General features: G+C 43.8%; 1 protein-coding gene across 2 annotated transcripts in view; it reads right to left on the reverse strand.

Annotated features, from left to right (window-relative positions):
- Positions 1–1,355: 1,355 nt before the first annotated feature.
- Positions 1,356–17,471, reverse strand: part of elovl2 (ELOVL fatty acid elongase 2) — a 307,754-nt gene continuing 291,638 nt past the window's right edge. For both annotated transcript variants that reach the window (XM_085988799.1, XM_085988800.1), the window contains exons 7-8: positions 3,428–3,562; positions 1,356–2,132 (exon numbers count right to left, since the gene is read on the reverse strand). In XM_085988799.1, the coding sequence (XP_085844925.1) occupies positions 2,010–2,132; positions 3,428–3,562 (258 nt within the window). In that variant the 3' untranslated portion in view covers positions 1,356–2,009. The remainder of the gene's footprint in view (positions 2,133–3,427; positions 3,563–17,471) is intronic.

The following is a 17,471-nucleotide window of genomic DNA, read 5'->3' on the forward strand; positions in this document are numbered from 1 at the left end:
TTTGTTTTTGTGCTCTATCCCCCATTTAATCAAACTTGAATCCCTTGTGCTTTCCTTACAGTTTGATCAACCTCCTTTCCCGCGTTTTAAGATCTGAACCCCTAAGTCTCTCTACTCTTCAATTCCTTTTTAAGTTTTAATATTTAATTTATTTATCCGCTCCTTATCCTCCCAAAATGCATCACCTCACATGTATCTGTCTACCCAGTCTACCTCTCTGTCCTCCTAGCATTACTTACAATTTTCACTGTTAACTGTATTTCTTATGTTTATGCCTTCTGCAAATTTTGATATGGTGCCCAATCCTCAAGTCCAGATCATTGATGTGTATTGTGAATAGTGATTTGTTCGAGGACACCACCGTTTACATTCCTCCCGTCTGACAAAACTTTTTTAATCACTACTATTTGTTGTTCGTTAGCCAACTTTAATAGTTGAAGGACCCTATTCTGTGACCAAAAGTACAGAAGGAAAAGCTTTTATGTGTTATGTAATTGGTTGATTGAAGGTTTCCAGTTGACGTGAAACTGTTAATTATGTACGAGATGTATTTTATGGTCATTTGATTATCAATTGTTCACTATTTTCCCTTTTCAAAGTAGAATATAAATTTTTTGGTGTTTTACCCTTCCACCATTTCTTTGTATCTGGTAATTTGCACTGCCGTCAAGCCTTTTGGGAAGCTTTACTGTGTTGTTGGCATTCAGGGTTTAACAATCCTCTTGAAGTTGTTAGTGTGACTGGCCTAATTCTTTTGAGTTCCTTCTCTTGATCTCTGGTAGTCCCTCTCCATTGGTCTCGGTTTTACTTGAGATACATAATTTTAAGGTTGTTTACTTCAAATGTACATACAGAAGGAAAGGTGAGAAAAGACTTGCCCATGTTCATCCTATCCATTAGATGTTGCAACCTTGTGCCTGACTCTAAACATTAGAAGTGTTAAGTCCTTGTGCACGCAAAATAACCAATTGCCAATTTCAGGAAAAAATGGCAAGTTCCTTCCTGACTCCTGAAGGTGATCATGCAAGTTCCAGGAGACCATGGTTCCCCATGACACTCACTGGACATACTGATGCATGTGCATCAATTTCCTCAGGACTATCATCGAGTTGATCTGAAGGTCCCCCACTTTACCTCTGATATCTCTCAATAGGCCTATCTGTCAAAATATTGCCATCATTGAAATGTATAACCTTCATATTCACTGCATCCCTGGGTCATCTATTCCACATGCATATTGTCCTCTGTGTGAAGAAGTTATATTTAACTCTTTATTCACATCTTGTATGCAAAGATTTGCTTACTTTTGTGAGAAGTGGAGTCCTCCATGTCAGTGAATCAAGGACTAAATTAGAGATGTGTGGAAAGGTTTTATTAGGCTTTTTTAAAAGGTTTATACAAACAGCTCAATCAGCCAGTAGAGTACAAAGTCTACATTTATCTTGCAACAAGTATCATACAAATAAAATTCAAACACAATTTCACTAGCAATTAGAAAAGTGGATCTTGAGACAGGTGGAACAAAACTTAAAATTGGAAGAAGTTTAAATAAAATCTCATTTGAGTTGTGTAAGTGATACTTCAGCTCTACACTCTGGAAGTAAGGCAGTTTTGTAAACATGTTTTACCTGTGAAAATGATCAAGCACATTTAATGAAATTTGGGTGAAACCACTAATTATAAGGCAATTCTATTTGTTTGAAATTCTGTTCCAGAATGAGCTAATTTCCTCTAAGAATATGGACCTCTAATCTAATAGAGTCCAGAAATTAAACAGTCATTTAAATTTGTAGGTCATATCTGATTAGTACAATGACATAACTTTTTTATTTCTACCCTGATGTTAAAACATGAATTGAACTATTACGTACAAATTATGTTTTTAAAAACTCTTAGAATATATTGTTAATCGATCTTTGAAGTTGAACTACAGACCTGAAAATTAGTGAATCACAGATATAAATATAGCTTGCTAGCAGTACTTGGATGCTATGCTTGTGCTAAAGATATTAATCTTTCTTCTTGGATACACTGCCATTAATGGCCTTTGCATAGCCATTGTAATAACCATTCTTTATCTCTTTCAGATAAGCAGTGGCCTTGTCATCCTGTTGTGCTGTTTTTCTGTATGTCTGTAGACAAAGGAGGAGAGAATGAAATTTAATTAAATTCGTTATTTTGTTTGATTTGTGCATGTTAAATTTATCAATGACAAAACGCATTGACCAAATATTTTAGTTTCAACAGCTTTTAAAAATAAATCTTAATTGTGACATTGAACTTTATGCTCTAAAATAGTGGCAGGGTAAAGAACAAAATCTTTTTTGTGCAATACCTAGTAACTCAATATACATGTAGGAACAATTATACATGTATAATATGTTGTATTCAAATCCCACTCCAGGACTTGAGATAAAACAGGCATTATTTCAGGTGGCATCTGTGGATGAGACGTTACACAAAAGCACTGTCTGTCTGTTCCAGTGATGAGTTCTCCTGCTGTCCTGGCCAACATTTCTCCCTCATTCGACACCTTCAAAAACAGATTAGCTGACCATACATCTCATTTCATGTTTGTGGGACTTCGCTGTGGGAAATGAGCTGCCGCATTTGCCTACATAACATCAGCGACTGTAATTCAAAAGTAATTCATTGGCTGTGAAACATTTTGGGATGTCTTGAGGTGAAGATGCTATATGTAATTCAAGGTCAATGTGGTTCCACGGAATAGTTTTGAATCATGATGCTTATGGCATCACGACCATGTAGGGTCGGCTCAAAGGACAAGCTGGTCTTTTCCTGCCCATCGTTTTTGATTATTGTTTGTGTATCAATGCAAGTTCATTCTTCCTTTTGTTAGGTGTATCTGTTTATATTTTATTTACTTATATATAGATATATATCCTGTAGATATAGGATTGTACAGCATAGTTCTACATAACAGAATTGTGACTCTTTGTTGGACTATACGCTGCACCATTTTTTAATCCCTTCTCCTGAAGGTGTTGGGTACAATTTCACATGTGTTGGGTGCCCTCGAGTAACTTTTCCATTTTTCATGTGGGAGCCTAGCCAGTGAGGCTGAGGCTATTCAATTCAAACACCAATCCCTGGAGAGCAATTGTGAGTGGGAACCATGGATGATTTTCCCACCGCCTCCAAACACGGAGGCTGGAGCCAACAGTAAGACTCCATTCCCATCGCACTTGAGATCAGTTAATTCAGCACAGAATAGGATCAAAGCTGAGATATGTTCGTCTGTGTGGCTCCTTTAGATGTTACACTTACACACGGGGTGGGGGTGGGAATTTTATTTTTCATAATAGAAGTAAATGTTATTTATATTTATCCTTCCATGGGCAAGTACATACAATCTTTTGGCAACAAAACTGTACTCAATGTTTGTGTGGGGGGCATTTTCTCTTACCTTCCTGTAAAAGTTTATAAACAGGATGACCAGTGTGGCCATGTAGGATGACTGGAACATCAAGCAGCCAAGTGGGAATCCACATGGTTTTACTGCTGCACTGAGCGTGTGGATAATTGTGAGCACAAACTGTATCTGGAAGAAGAAGCCAAATGACATAATGTAATTAAAGAAAAATAGAACATTGACCTGGATTTTGCAGTCAACAACAACAACTTGTATTTATATAGCATCGTTAACGTAGTAAAACGTCCCAAGGCGCTTCACAGGAGTATTTAAGGTCAGCGGCAAAGTGATGGTGCTCGCCACTGACCTCGAAGAAAGCTGCCCACAATGATCTAGTGATTTCTGTGGCGTCGATTTAACCTCTTCCCATGTTAATGTCATGCTGGCGTCAAGTCTAGAGGATCTCCAGCGTCCACAAACAGTGATGTCAGCAAGCTGACTAAGCAGCCAATCACATTGAAGAATTCTCACAGACAGCAAACCAGGAAGTAAAAGCAACTGAATTTCCTTCACTTTTTAATCATTTTAGGGAGCAAAATAAAGATTGGGACATACACATGGGGTTAAGGTAGAAGCTGAAATATCAAACTTTAAAAAAATAAATAAAAACATTATATTAAAAACCATGGAATTTTAAAACTGGCATTCCACAAATATAAAATTAGTTTTTCAGGGCCAGAACGGTTGTTCAGCAGTAATTATGAATCAGTATGCCAATAAAAGCCCAGTTACACCTCATTCAACAAGGCTTAACTTTTCCGGAGGTTTTCAAGAGTGATATTACAGGGTGAAAGCTTAAGTTCTAATCAGTTCAGTGATTTCTGAAAGATTGCCAGGTGTTCAACAGCAGAGAAGTTTAGAATCACTGACAGGAACTTCTGGAGTTCCGTGTTTATCTGCGCATGCACCAGCTCCAGAAGTTGCTATCGGTTTCAGAGGAGTAATGATGGTGAAGGCTGACCGTTTCACCATCATTACCACCGCAAAATCTGGGCCATTGTGAACATAAACAGGAGCTTTATCTGCTTTTTCAACAATACAGAACTATGTTAAGACTTTATAAAATTCACTGGCACGAAGCAATTTCATCTAACAATACTATGTGCTGCTGGTCTCAGTCTGAACAAATTAAATGTATTGTAATCTGAGATGTAATGTTTAAGTTATCCACCAAATGGAGCCAAAGTGTAAGGTTTCACATTCACCAGTATTTAAGGTAATGGGTCATGTACTCAATGTCCTGGTACACCAGTTATTAAGGTAATGCGGCATTGCATTATGGGCATGACTCAGAGGAAATCCTCCATCTTGCCATCGTGCAGTAAGAAAGTGTGTGTTTTGCTTGCAGCCTGTAAAAGATGTTTCTCTGCTACACCGGGTAATTAAACAGTTGGGTTTTCTTCCTAAGATCTCGCTTCTCTCAGTTTCTGACCTTACCACTCGGATATCACATATTGGCGACGAGGATGGGAACAACAGATCACATCTTGAAGAAGAAATAAAAGAGCACTGAATAACTGATCATGGCTGCTATGGTAGGAAAGATCTCTGCTTTTGATGTTCAGACTCAGACCTGGGATGCGTACTGCGAGGTGCTGATGCATTTCTTTGAAGCAAATGAGATGGATGATGTCGGAAAAAGGAGAGCTATTTTGCTCACTTCCGTGGGAAGTCAGACGTATAGTTTAATGAGAAACTTATGCAGTCCTGAAAAGCCTGGAGACAGAACATTTGCTAACTTAGTGGCCTTGCTGAAGGATCATTTCAATCCCAGACCGAGTGAGATTGTACAGCGTTTCAAATTTAATTAACGGAACAGAAAACCGGGAGAGACTGTATTGGACTATGTAGCGGTGTTGAGGAAATTGGCACCCGATTGCAATTACGGGAACAACCTGAAAGACATGCTGAGAGATAGGCTGGTTTGCGGGATAATGGATGATCGAATGCAGAGGAGATTATTGTCCGAGACTGGGCTTACGTATGAAAAAGCGTTGGAACTTGCTCAAGCCATAGAGACAGCGAACCGAGAGGTAAAAGAAATACAAGGTTCAGACTGGGCTACTACAAAGCAAGTTGGAGGTCAGGTTGTGCACAAGTTAAATATGCGTCAGAAACCACGACGTGAGCATGTAAAGGCATGTTATAGATGCAATGGCGATCACCTGGCGAGGGAATGCAGGTTTCTGGAGGAAAAGTTCCACAAGTGTGGGAAAATAGGGCACATAAAACGTGCATGCAGGGCAAAAGCAACCGTGGAGGAATACAAACCAAAAGGGGGAGGAAAGCAAAACCTAGGAAGAGAAGTGAAAAAACAGGGAGCACATCACATCAGCGGAGAAGCTGAGAAAGAAGACGACATGTTCATAATGCATAGTATGGTAGAGAACATTCCAAAAGTGGATCCTATCACTTTGCAACTGACAGTAAATGACTCTAAGGTCAACTTTGAAGTGGATACAGGATGCGGCGTAACCATAATGAACAGGGTGGAGTACTCAAAATTGTGGAACTGTGCAAAAGTTCCAGAGTTAAAGTCTTGCTCTATGCAGCTTAAAACATATACCGGTGAACGAGTGGCGTCATTGGGTACAGCTACTGTAACTGTGCAACACAGGAACACCGTGGAACAGCTACCTGTAGTTGTAGTATCGGGTTCTGGACCAAACTTGTTTGGTCGGGGCTGGATGCAAGAACTTAAATTAGATTGGGGAGCAATAAATCAAATCGAGGGAGGCAAACCATTGTCTTTGCAAGAAGTGTTGATTGAACATGAGAACGTGTTCAAGGAAGAACTTGGCACATTTAATGGCCCCCTAGCTAAGATTAATGTCGACAAGGAGGCACTGCCAAGGTTTTTTAAACAACGACCTGTGCCTTATGCCATGAAACCGAAGGTAGAGGCTGAGCTTGACTGTCTTTTGAGAGAGAACATCCTGGAACCTGTGAAATGTTCAGAATGGGCAGCTCCCATTGTACCTGTTAAAACCGGACAATTCGGTAAGACTCTGTGGAGATTATAAATTGACAGTAAATAGGGTGTCTAAACTAGAACAATATCCTATTCCCAAAACAGAGGATCTCTTTGCGAACCTGGCTGGAGGGAAGAAATTCACGAAGCTGGATATGAGTCATGCATACTTGCAGATTACACTAGATGAGGAATCCAAGTATGATGTAACCGTAAATACACACAAGGGTTTGTTTACCTATAACCGCTTACCATTCGGTGTCTCATCTAGTCCAGCTATTTTCCAGAGGACTATCGAGGGTGTACTGCAAGGGATCCCACATAATTCAATCTATCTGGATGACATTCTGGTGACGGGAAGAACCGACCAGGAGCATCTGAGCACTCTGAGAGAGGTACTACAAAGATTGGATAAGGCTGGGTTACGGCTCAAGAGGAGTAAGTGCACTTTCCTGGGGAATGAGGCCGTGTTCTGGGACACAGAGTGGATGCCACCGGGCTCCATCCAATCAAGGAGAAGGTACAAGCACTGCAGAAGGCCCCAGCTCCTACCAATGTGACTGAGTTAAAAGCTTACCTGGGACTGCTAAACTATTATAACAGATTTTTACCAAACTTGGCAACAGTGTTAGCACCTCTACACAAACTTCTGCGCAAGGAGACGCAGTGGCAGTGGGAAGAGGAACAGAGGGTTTCATTTGAACAGTCCAAGAAACTGATGCTGTCCTCGGATGTGCTGGTTCACGCCAATGCAGATGCTTCACCTTACGGGGTGGGGGCGGTTCTTCCACACAGCTTGGAAGATGGAACAGAAAGACCAATAGGGTTTATGTCTCGAACTCTGACACCAGCGGAAAAAAACTATTCCCAGTTAGATAAAGAGGGGTTAGCAGTAATGTTTGGGTTACAGAGGTTTCACAAGTACATATATGGCAGGAAGTTCACCATATGCACTGATCATAAACCTCTTCTGTCTCTTTTTAATGAAATGAAAGCAGTGCCACAGATGGTGTCACCCCGGATCCAGAGGTGGGCAGTGACATTGTGGGCATATCAGTATGTCATCGTTTACAAGGCGGGCAAGTACCATGGGAATGCAGATGCCTTGAGCCGTCTTCCACTGCCAGGTACACCTATCTGTGCAGCTCCAGAGGACAGAGTGTTGATGTTGGAGGACACGGCAATTGTGACTGCTGAACAAGTAAGGACTTGGACCAGTAAAGATCCAGTACTGTCTAGAGTCCAAGAATATGTGATGAGGGGTTGGCCACAGCATCCGGAAGGGACTGATTTCACACCTTAGTGTCAGGAAGACAGAGCTGAGTGTGCAGGATGGTTGCGTGTTGTGGGGAGCACGAGTGATTATTCCACAGCCAGCACGACAGTCTATCCTAGGGCAACTACATCAGTGTCATCCTGGAGTGTCGCGTATGAAAGCCTTGACAAGGAGTTACTTGTGGTGGCCAAAGCTAGATGAGGAGATAGAAAATCTGGTCAAGACATGCAGCACTTGTCAAGTACACAGGAAGGCACCAGCAGCGGCTCCTCTCCACCCCTGGGAGTGGCCGGATAAACCATGGAGATGATTACATGTAGGTTATGCGGGTCCATTCATGGGAAAGATGTTCCTCATAATCATTGATGCACATTCCAAATAGATGGATGTGTATCCTGTAAATTCTGCTTCATCTACTGTTACTATAGGCTGCCTGCGTAGGAGTTTTAGTAATCAAGGGCTACCGGAGATCGTAGTAAGTGACAATGCCACGTGTTTTGTGAGTACAGGAACAAAAGAGTTCATGAGAAACAATGGCATAGTGCACGTGACCTCAGCTCCATATCATCCGTCTTCAAATGGACTTGCGGAGAGAGCTGTACAAACATTTAAGGAGATGATGAAAAAAAGTGCGGAAGGGAGTTTGGCAACCAAGGTGTCACGAGTTCTGTTCAGCTACAGAATAACACCTCAATCTACCACAGGACTCTCTCCTGCTGAGCTGTTGTTAGGATGTCGACTACGCTCCACTCTTGACCTGGTTCACCCAGATCTAAAAAGGATGGTGGAAAGCCGACAAATCAAACAAAAGGAGAACCATGACAGAAAGACAAAGAGCCGCAGTTTTGGAGAAGGAGATGCGGTCCTTACCAGGAATTTCAGTTATGGTCCAAAATGGATTCCTGGCGTCATAGACTCAATGACCGGTATCATATACGGTCATGGTGGGAACTGGTCAGGTAGTATGCAGACATGTAGATCAGATACTGACCAGACAAGGGGAAATCGAACTGGAGGTTCCAGAGGAGATGTCTGAGGACAAGTTGGCCCCCAGTTATCCAAATGCATCGGTGGTACCACCACCGCGAACAGAGCCAGTTCCACCTGGACCCCTTAGTCAAGAGGAAACCATCGTAGCAGAGTCAGATACTCTGAGTACTGCTCAGGAGCAGCAGGTGGCTCTACCACAACCAAGCAGGGACTTGACTGTAAGACGTTCACCAAGGCCTCACAAGCTGCCAGAGAGATTGATAATGACCTGCTAGATTCGTTCAGTATGGACTATCGTTAAAGGAGTTTCCTTATGGGACTTTTTAAGAATGTTGTTAAGTAATTGATGTTCAACTTAAGAGGGGAGGGATATAGTAATCTGGGATGTAATGTTTAAGTTATCCACCAGATGGAGCCAAAGAGTAAGGTTTCACATTCACCAGTATTTAAGGTAATGGGCCATGTACTCAATGTCCTGGTACACCAGTTATTAAGGTAATGTGGCATTGCATTATGGGTATGACTCCGAAGAAATCCTCCATCTTGCCATCATGCAGTAAGAAAGTGTGTGTTTTGCTTGCAGCCTGTAAGAGATGTTTCTCTGCTACACCGGGTAATTAAACAGTTGGGTTTTCTTCCTAAGATCTCGCTTCTCTCAGTTTCTGACCTTACCATTCGGATATCACAAAATGTGATATGAGGATTCTAGATTCTCAATGCTGTTGATGCTTGAATGACATCTTAGATGTGTTTCAGTAAATCAAATGATCTAATCAGTTTGGAGTTATTAATCTAGTGAACCATAAGTGGCACAAAAGTAACTACAATGCTAGATTTATGTTAGTGTTTCATTATTAAATTCAAGACAGTTGCCCCAATGTATACTAAATATTGAAGAATAGATTTGACAAATTACAGCAACTTGCATTTACATAGCACCTTTAACACAGTAAAACGTCTCTAGGCACTTCACATGAGTCATAGTCTTAGAGTCCGAACGGCACAGAAGGAGGCCATTTGGCCCATTGAGTCCGTGCCGGCTCTCTGTAGAGCAATCCAGTCAGTCCCATTCCCCCGCTCTATCCCCGTAGCCTGCAAGTTTATTTCCCTCAAGTGCCTATCCAGTCTCCCCTTGAAAACATTGAGTGTCTGCTTCCACATCTTCCGTCGGCAGCGAATTCCAGGTCATCACCACTCGCTGTGTAAAAAAGTTTTCCCTCACGTCCCCCCTGTATCTCTTGCCCAAAACCTTAAATCTGTGTCCCCTAGTCCTTGTACCATCAACTAGTGGGAACAGCCTTTCCCTGTCTAGCCTCTCCAAACCCGTCATAATCTTGTACACCTCTATTAAATCACCCCTCAACCTCCTTTGCTCTAATGAAAACAAATCCAGCTTCTCCAACCTTTGTAGCTAAGATCCCCCATCCACGGAAATATTCTGGTAAATCTTCTCTGCACCCTCTCAAGGGCCTTCACATCCTTCTTAAAGTGTGGTGACCAGAACTGGACGCAATACTCCAATTGTGGCCTAACTAGCACTTTATGAAGGTTCAGCATAACTTCTCTACTTTTGTACTCAATACCTCTATTTATGAAGCCCAAGATCCCATATGCTTTGCTAACCACTCTCTCAATATGTCCTGCCATCTTCAGGGACCTATGCACATTAACTCCAAGGTCCCTCTGTCCTCAACACTCTTTTTAAAACTGTGCCATTAGTGTATATTGCCTCCCTGTTCCTTTTTGCCAAAATGCATCACCTCACCTCTGTATTAAATTCGATCTGCCCATTCTGCTAGCCTTTCTATGTCCTGTTGCAGTCGATTGGTAGCATCCTCACTGTTTGCCACACCCCCAAGTTTGGTGTCATCGGCAAATTTATAAATTCTACTCTGTATTCCAATATCCAGGTCATTTATTATATATACATATATATATCAGAAAAAGCAGTGGCCTCAGTACTGACCCTTGGGGAACAACACTGTCTACCGTCCTCCAGTCTGAAAAACAGCCATTTACCACACCTTATTCCCCAGCACCAGATCCAGCAATGCCTCCTTCCTAGTTGGGCCAAGAACATATTGGTCAAGGAAATTCTCCTGAACACATTTCAGAAATTCCTCCCCTTCCTTTACCTTTATGCTGGGGAATAAGGTGGACCAGGTCGACCAAGTGTCTGTGGGAGAACACTTGGGTACGAGTGATTATTGTATCATAAGATTTAGATTAGCAATGGAGAGGAGCAAGGAACAATCTAGAGTGGAACTTCTAAACTGGAAGAGGGCTAACTTCAATGGGATGCGAAAGGATCTAGCCAGGGTAAAATGGAACCAAAGACCCGAGCATTATCCCAATCGATATTTGGGTAATTAAAGTCCCCCAATATCACCACTCTATAGCTCTTGCATATCTCTGCGATTTCCCTGCAGATTTGCTCCTATACCTCCCTCTCACTATTTGGAGGCCTATAGAATACCCCCAAAAGCGTGATCATACTTTTTGCTCCTCAACTCTAACCAAATGGATTCTGTCCTTGTCCCCTCAAGAACATCCTCCCTTTCCAACACTACAATGTCTTCTTTAATCAGCCCTGCCATCTCACCTCCCTTTTTTCCTTCCCTATCTTTTGTGAACACCTTGTACCCTTGAATATTAAGTGCCCAGTCCTCACCTTTTTTAAGCCATGTCTCCATTATTGCCACAACAACCTATTGCCACACAGCTAATTGTGCTTGTCACTCACCAACCTTATTTACCACACTTTGTGCGTTTACGTACATGCATTCTAAACCCATTTTTGAATGTTTTGTAGTCTTTCTTAGTCTGCTCCTATCTAATATGGTACTGTACTACCGCCTCTAGTACTATCCAACACACTCACTCTTTTATACATCTTATTCCTCTTTTCTACTCCTGTATGCTGGTGCCCATCCCTCTGCCAAGTTCGTGTAATCAAACTAAATTTGACACCGAGCCAAAGAAGTAAAAACTAGGATAGGTGATCAAAAGTTTGGTTAAAGAGATAGGTTTTAAAGAGCATCTTAAAGAAGGAGAGGCGGAGAGGTTTATTCGGGCCTATGTGGCTGAAGGCACGGCCGACAATGGTAGGGCAAAAGAAGTGGGGGATGCACATGAGTCCACAGTAGGAGGAATGCAGAGTTCCTGGAGGGTTGTAGGGCTGGAAGAGGTTACAGAGAGTGGGAGGGGCGAGGCCATGGAAGGATTTGAACATGAGGATGAGAATTTTAAAATCAAGACATTGGTGGATCGGGAGCCAATGCAGCTCAGCCAGTACAGGGGTGATGGGGAAATGGGATTGGGTGCGAGTTAGGATATGGGCAGCAAAGATTTAGATGAGCTTAAGTTACTGAGGATGGAAGATGGGGATGCTGGCCAGAAGAGCATTGGAACAGTCAAGTCTGAAGGTCACAAAAGCATGGATGAGGGTTTGAGCAGCAGATGGTTCTGGGCAGGGCTGGACACGGGCGATATTACGCAAGTGGAAGTAGGCGATCTTGGTGATGGAGAGTATATGAGGCAGTAAGCTCAGCTCAGGGTCAAATAGGACGCCAAAGTTGCGAACAGTCTGGTTCAGCCTGAGACAGTGGCCAGGGAGGGAAATAGAATCAGTGGCAAGGGAACTGAATTTGTAGCAGGATGGAAGACTAGGGGGGTTAAATTGGATAACCCCTGAAAATGGGCGCAGGGATCGTGATGTGTGCTTAAACTGCGCCTGGTGATTAAAATGCAGGCAGGATGCCAATTTCATGCTGCCTGCTTATTATCATGATTTCTGCGTGCAGCCAGTGCTCCCCGCACTGTTCATTGGATGCATGCATCAGCAGGGGGCCCAATATCGTGAGGGCCGAGCACTACTTAAAGCAAGCCTGCACCTCTGAAAGTGGAGGTGCATTGTGGCTGCTGGATGTGCTGAGATCATTGGGAATAGTGTGCTGTGCAGGAATCAACAATGGCTGACCATGGGAGAGAGTGGGCACTAAGATTTTTGGACGCTGCACTGGAGGTCTTGGTGAAAGAGGTAGAAAGGAGAGATGTCCAGTGCCCTCAGGGGCCGGAGGCAATCCAGACACATGCTCAGAACAGTGGTAAGCGATAGCGGAGGAGGTCAATGCCAGAAATATAGCTCAAAGAACATGGCTGCAGTGCAGGAAGAAGTTTAATAATTTCACACGAATTGTCAAGGTCAGTGAATGCATCTTCAAATGCCATATCCTACCAACTGCACCACTAGTCTCAGCCACTGCTCAGCTCACCACACCACCAGCACTCACATACCAACAATCTCAATCTGGACTCATACCTAAAAATTATATACTTCACTTCACCCCACCCTCACACACTTAGCACTATTGCAAGCTTCAAACCAACATCTCACGTCTTGCACACACTGGCAGCTGTTCAATCATGACAGCCACATCACCAAAACAGATTGCACGACACTCAGTAACACACTTCCCTCTCTCTTGCAGGAGAAGCTGGCGGACAAGCGGAGGCAGCAGGAAGTAACCGAAGGGCAAAAGGTGTGCCTGCATTGTCTAACCCCGATGGAGGAAATTATGGCAAGAGCAATTGCTGATGCTGTGGATGAGGGTATCCGTAAACCTAATCCTCCTCCTCCTCTCATCTCCACTTCTCCCTCATCCCACCATCTCTTCTGACTGAGAAACTACTGATAGTATAAGCACACACTTCTTACTTTCTCCTCTCCCCTCACCACAAACCTACCCTTGTTTCTTTTGCCTTTCAGATACCCAAGAACTGCAACCTGCCCAGGCAAGATGAAGACACATTGCCACTCGATTTCACAGTCGCAGCCATCAGCCATCACAATTTAGAGAATAGCATAGAGGCAGGATCTGCATGTGGTGAGACACTGGGCACAAGTGCGCTGCAGCCAGGGCAGAGGGGAAGGATAGCGCAGGTGCCAGCTCACTAGAGGGCGAGGTAATACACTAGTTCTGCTGCAGAGGACTCAGATGCTGACTTTGTTGGGCCAGGCCACAGAAGAAGGCTGCTGGGTGAATACAGCAAAGGCCATGGGCCCTGACAACACCCTGGCTGTCATGCTGAAGACGTGCTCCAGAACGAGCCGTGCCTCTAGCCAAGCTATTCTAGTACAGCTACAACACTGACATCTACCCAAAAATGTGGAAAAATGCCCGGGTATGTCCTATCCACAAAAAACAGAACAAATCCAATCCGGTCAATTACCACTCCAATCAGTCTACTCTCAATCATCAGCAAAGTGATGGAAGGTATTGTCAGCATTGCTATCAAGCGGCACTTACTCACTAATAACCTGCTCACCGATGCTCAGTTTGGGTTCCACCAGGACCACTTGACTCCAGACCTCATTACAGCCTTAGTCCAAACATGGACAAAAGAGCTGAATTCCAGAGGTGAGGTGAGAGTGACTGCCCTTGACATCAAGGCAGCATTTGACCGAGTGTGGCATCAAGGAGCCCTAGTAAAATTGAAGTCAATGGGAATCAGAGGAAAAACTCTCCACTGGCTGGAGTCATACCTAGCACAAAGGAAGATGGTTGTGGTTGTTGGCGGTCAATTAACTCAGCCCCAAGACATCGCTGCAGGAGTTCCTCAGGGCAGTGTTCTAGGCCCAACCATCTTCAGCTGCTTCATCAATTGCCTTCCCTCCATCATAGGGTCAGAAATGGGGATGTTCACTGATGATTGCACAGTGTTCAGTTACATTCACCACAACTCCGATTATGAAGCAGTCCATGTCTGCATGCAGCAAGACCTGGACACCATTCAGGCTTGGGCTGATAAGTGGTAAGTAACATTCATGCCACACAAGTGCCAGGCAATGACCATCTCCAACAAGAGAGAGTCTAACAACCGCCCCCTGACGTCCATTGGGGTTACCATAGAAACATAGAAGATAGGAGCAGGAGTAGGCCATTCGGCCCCTCGAGCCTGCATTCAATGCGATCATGGCTGATCATCCAAATTCAGTACCCTGTCCCTGCTTTTTCCCCATATCCCTTGATCCCTTTAGCCTTAAGAAATATATCCAACTCCTTCTTGAATATATTTAATGAATTGGCCTCTACTGCCTTCTGTGGTAGAGAATTCCACAGGTTCACCACTCTCTGGGTGAAGAAATTCCTCCTCATCTCTGTCCTAAATGGCTTACCCCTTATCCTTAGACTGTGACCCCTGGTTCTGGACTCCCCAACCATCGGGAAAATCCTTCCTGCATTTAATCTGTCTAGTCCTGTTAGAATTTTATAAGTTTCAATGATGCTTCTAAACTCCAGTGAGTACAAGCCCAATTGACCCAATCTCTCCTCATACATGATTCCTGCCATCCCAGGTATCAGCCTGGTGAATCTTCGCTGCACTCCTTCCATGGCAAGAACATCCTTTCTCAGATAAGGCGACCAAAACTGCACACAATACTCAAGGTGTGGTCTCACCAAGGCCCTGTACAACTGTAGCAAGACGTCCTTGTTCCTGTACTCAAACACTCTCGCTACGAAGGCCAACACACCATTTGCCTTCTTAACCACTTGCTGCACCTGCATGCTTACCTTCAGCGACTGGTGCACAAGGACGCCCAGGTTTCGTTGCACTTCCCCTTCTCCCAATCTATTGCCATTCAGATAATCTGCCTCCTTGTTTTTGACACCAAAGTGGATAACCTTGCATTTATCCACGTTATATTGCATCTGCCATGCTTCTGCCCAATCACCCAACCTGTCCAAATCATACTGGAGTTTTTCATCATCCTCCTCACAGCACACACGCCCACCCAGCTTTGTGTCATCTGCAAACTTGGAGATATTACATCTAGTTCCCTCGTCCAGATCATTAATATATATTGTGAATAGCTGGGGTCCAAGGACCAATCCCTGCGGTATCTCACTAGTCACTGCCTGCCACTTGGAAAAAGAGCCGTTTATTCCAACTCTTTGCTTTCTGTCTGCCAACCAGTTCTCTATCCACGTCAATACCTTGCCCCCAATCCCATGTGCATTAACTTTACATGCTAATCTCTTATGTGGGACCTTATCGAAAGCCTTTTGCAAGTCCAAATACACCACATCCACTGGTTCTCCCTTACCTATTTTACCAGTTACATCCTCAAAAAATTCCAGTAGATTAGTCAAGCACGATTTACCTTTTGTAAATCCATGTTGACTTTGTCCGATCCGGTCACTGTTTTCCAAGTGCTTGGCTATTACATCTTTTATAATGGACTCTAGCATTTTCCCCACTACCGATGTCAGGCTTACCGGTCTGTAATTCCCTGTTTTCTCCCTACCACCTTTTTTGAACAGTGGGGTAACATTAGCTATGGGCCGCCAAGCCATGGGTACTGTTCCAGAGTCTATCGAATTTTGGAAGATGACCAGCAATGCATCTGCTATTTCTAGGGCCACTTCCTTAAGTACCCTAGGATGTAGATTATCAGGCCCTGGGGATTTATCGGCCTTCAATCCCATCAATTTCTCTAACACCATTTCCCTACAAATACTGATTTCTTTCAGTTCCTCCCTTTCATCAGACCCCATGTTCCCCGACATCTCTGGAAGGTTATTTGTGTCCTCCATTGTGAAGACAGAACCAAAGTATGTATTTAATTGGTCTGCCATTTCTTTGTTCCCCATTATAAATTCCCCTGATTCTGACTGCAAGGGACCTACGCTTGACTTCACCAATCTTTTTCTCTTCACATATCTATAGAAGCTTTTACAGTCAGTTTTTATGTTCCCTGAAAGCTTACTCTCATACTCTCTTCCCCCCCCCCTTAATTAATCCCTTTGTCCTCCTTTGTTGAATCCTAAACTGCTCCCAATCCTCAGGTTTACTGCTTTTTCTGGCCAATTTATATGTCCTCTCCTTGGATCTTATGCTATCTCTAATTTCCCTTGTTACCATCTCCGAGACCTCCACCATCAACATCCTGGGGGTTACCATTGACCAGAAACTTAACTGGACCAGCCACACAAATACTGTGGCAATAAGAGCAGGTCAGAGGCTAGGTATTCTGCAGCAAATGCCTCACCTCCTGACTCCCCAGTGCCTTTCTATCATCTACAAGGCACATGTATGGAGTGTGATGGAATACTCTCCACTTGCCTAGATGAGTGCAGCTCCAACAGCACTCAAGAAGCTTGACACCATCCAGAACAAAGCAGCTCACTTGATTGGCACCCCATCCAGAACCTTAAACATTCACTCCCTCCACCACCGGCATACCGTGGCAGCAGTGTGTACCATCTGCAAGATGCACTGCAGCAACGCGCCAAGGCTTCTTTGACAGTACCTCCCAAACACGCAACCTCTATCATTTAGAAGGACAAGGGCAGCAGGCGCATGGGAACACCATCACCTCCAAGTTCCCCTCCAAGTCACACACCATCCTGACTTGGAAATCGTTCATTGGCGCTGGGTCAAAATCCTGGAACTCCCTCCCAGCAGCACTGTGGGAGTACCTTCACCTCACGGACTGCAGCAGTCAAGAAGGCAGCTCATCACCACCTTCTCAAGGGCAATTAGAGATGGGCAATAAATGCTGGCTTTACCAGCAATGCCCACATCCCATGAATGAATAAAAAAAAATCCAAATGCTTGGTGCATGGGAAAGCCTGCCAGAAAGCCTGGGTTCAATGCCAAAGAGAATGGGGAAATCCACCACCAACTTGGCACAGGGCTTTGCGTAAAGCTTGGACTCCATCCTTTCCAACATGGAACGGGTGGCTACCTCCAGCAGAACACCTGTGGGACCACTCATGATGCAGCGTCTGATGCTT

This window comes from Somniosus microcephalus, chromosome 5, assembly GCF_052327205.1.
Source record: "Somniosus microcephalus isolate GS21.2 chromosome 5, FLI_Smic_1.0, whole genome shotgun sequence".
NCBI classification, from domain to species: domain Eukaryota; kingdom Metazoa; phylum Chordata; class Chondrichthyes; order Squaliformes; family Somniosidae; genus Somniosus; species Somniosus microcephalus.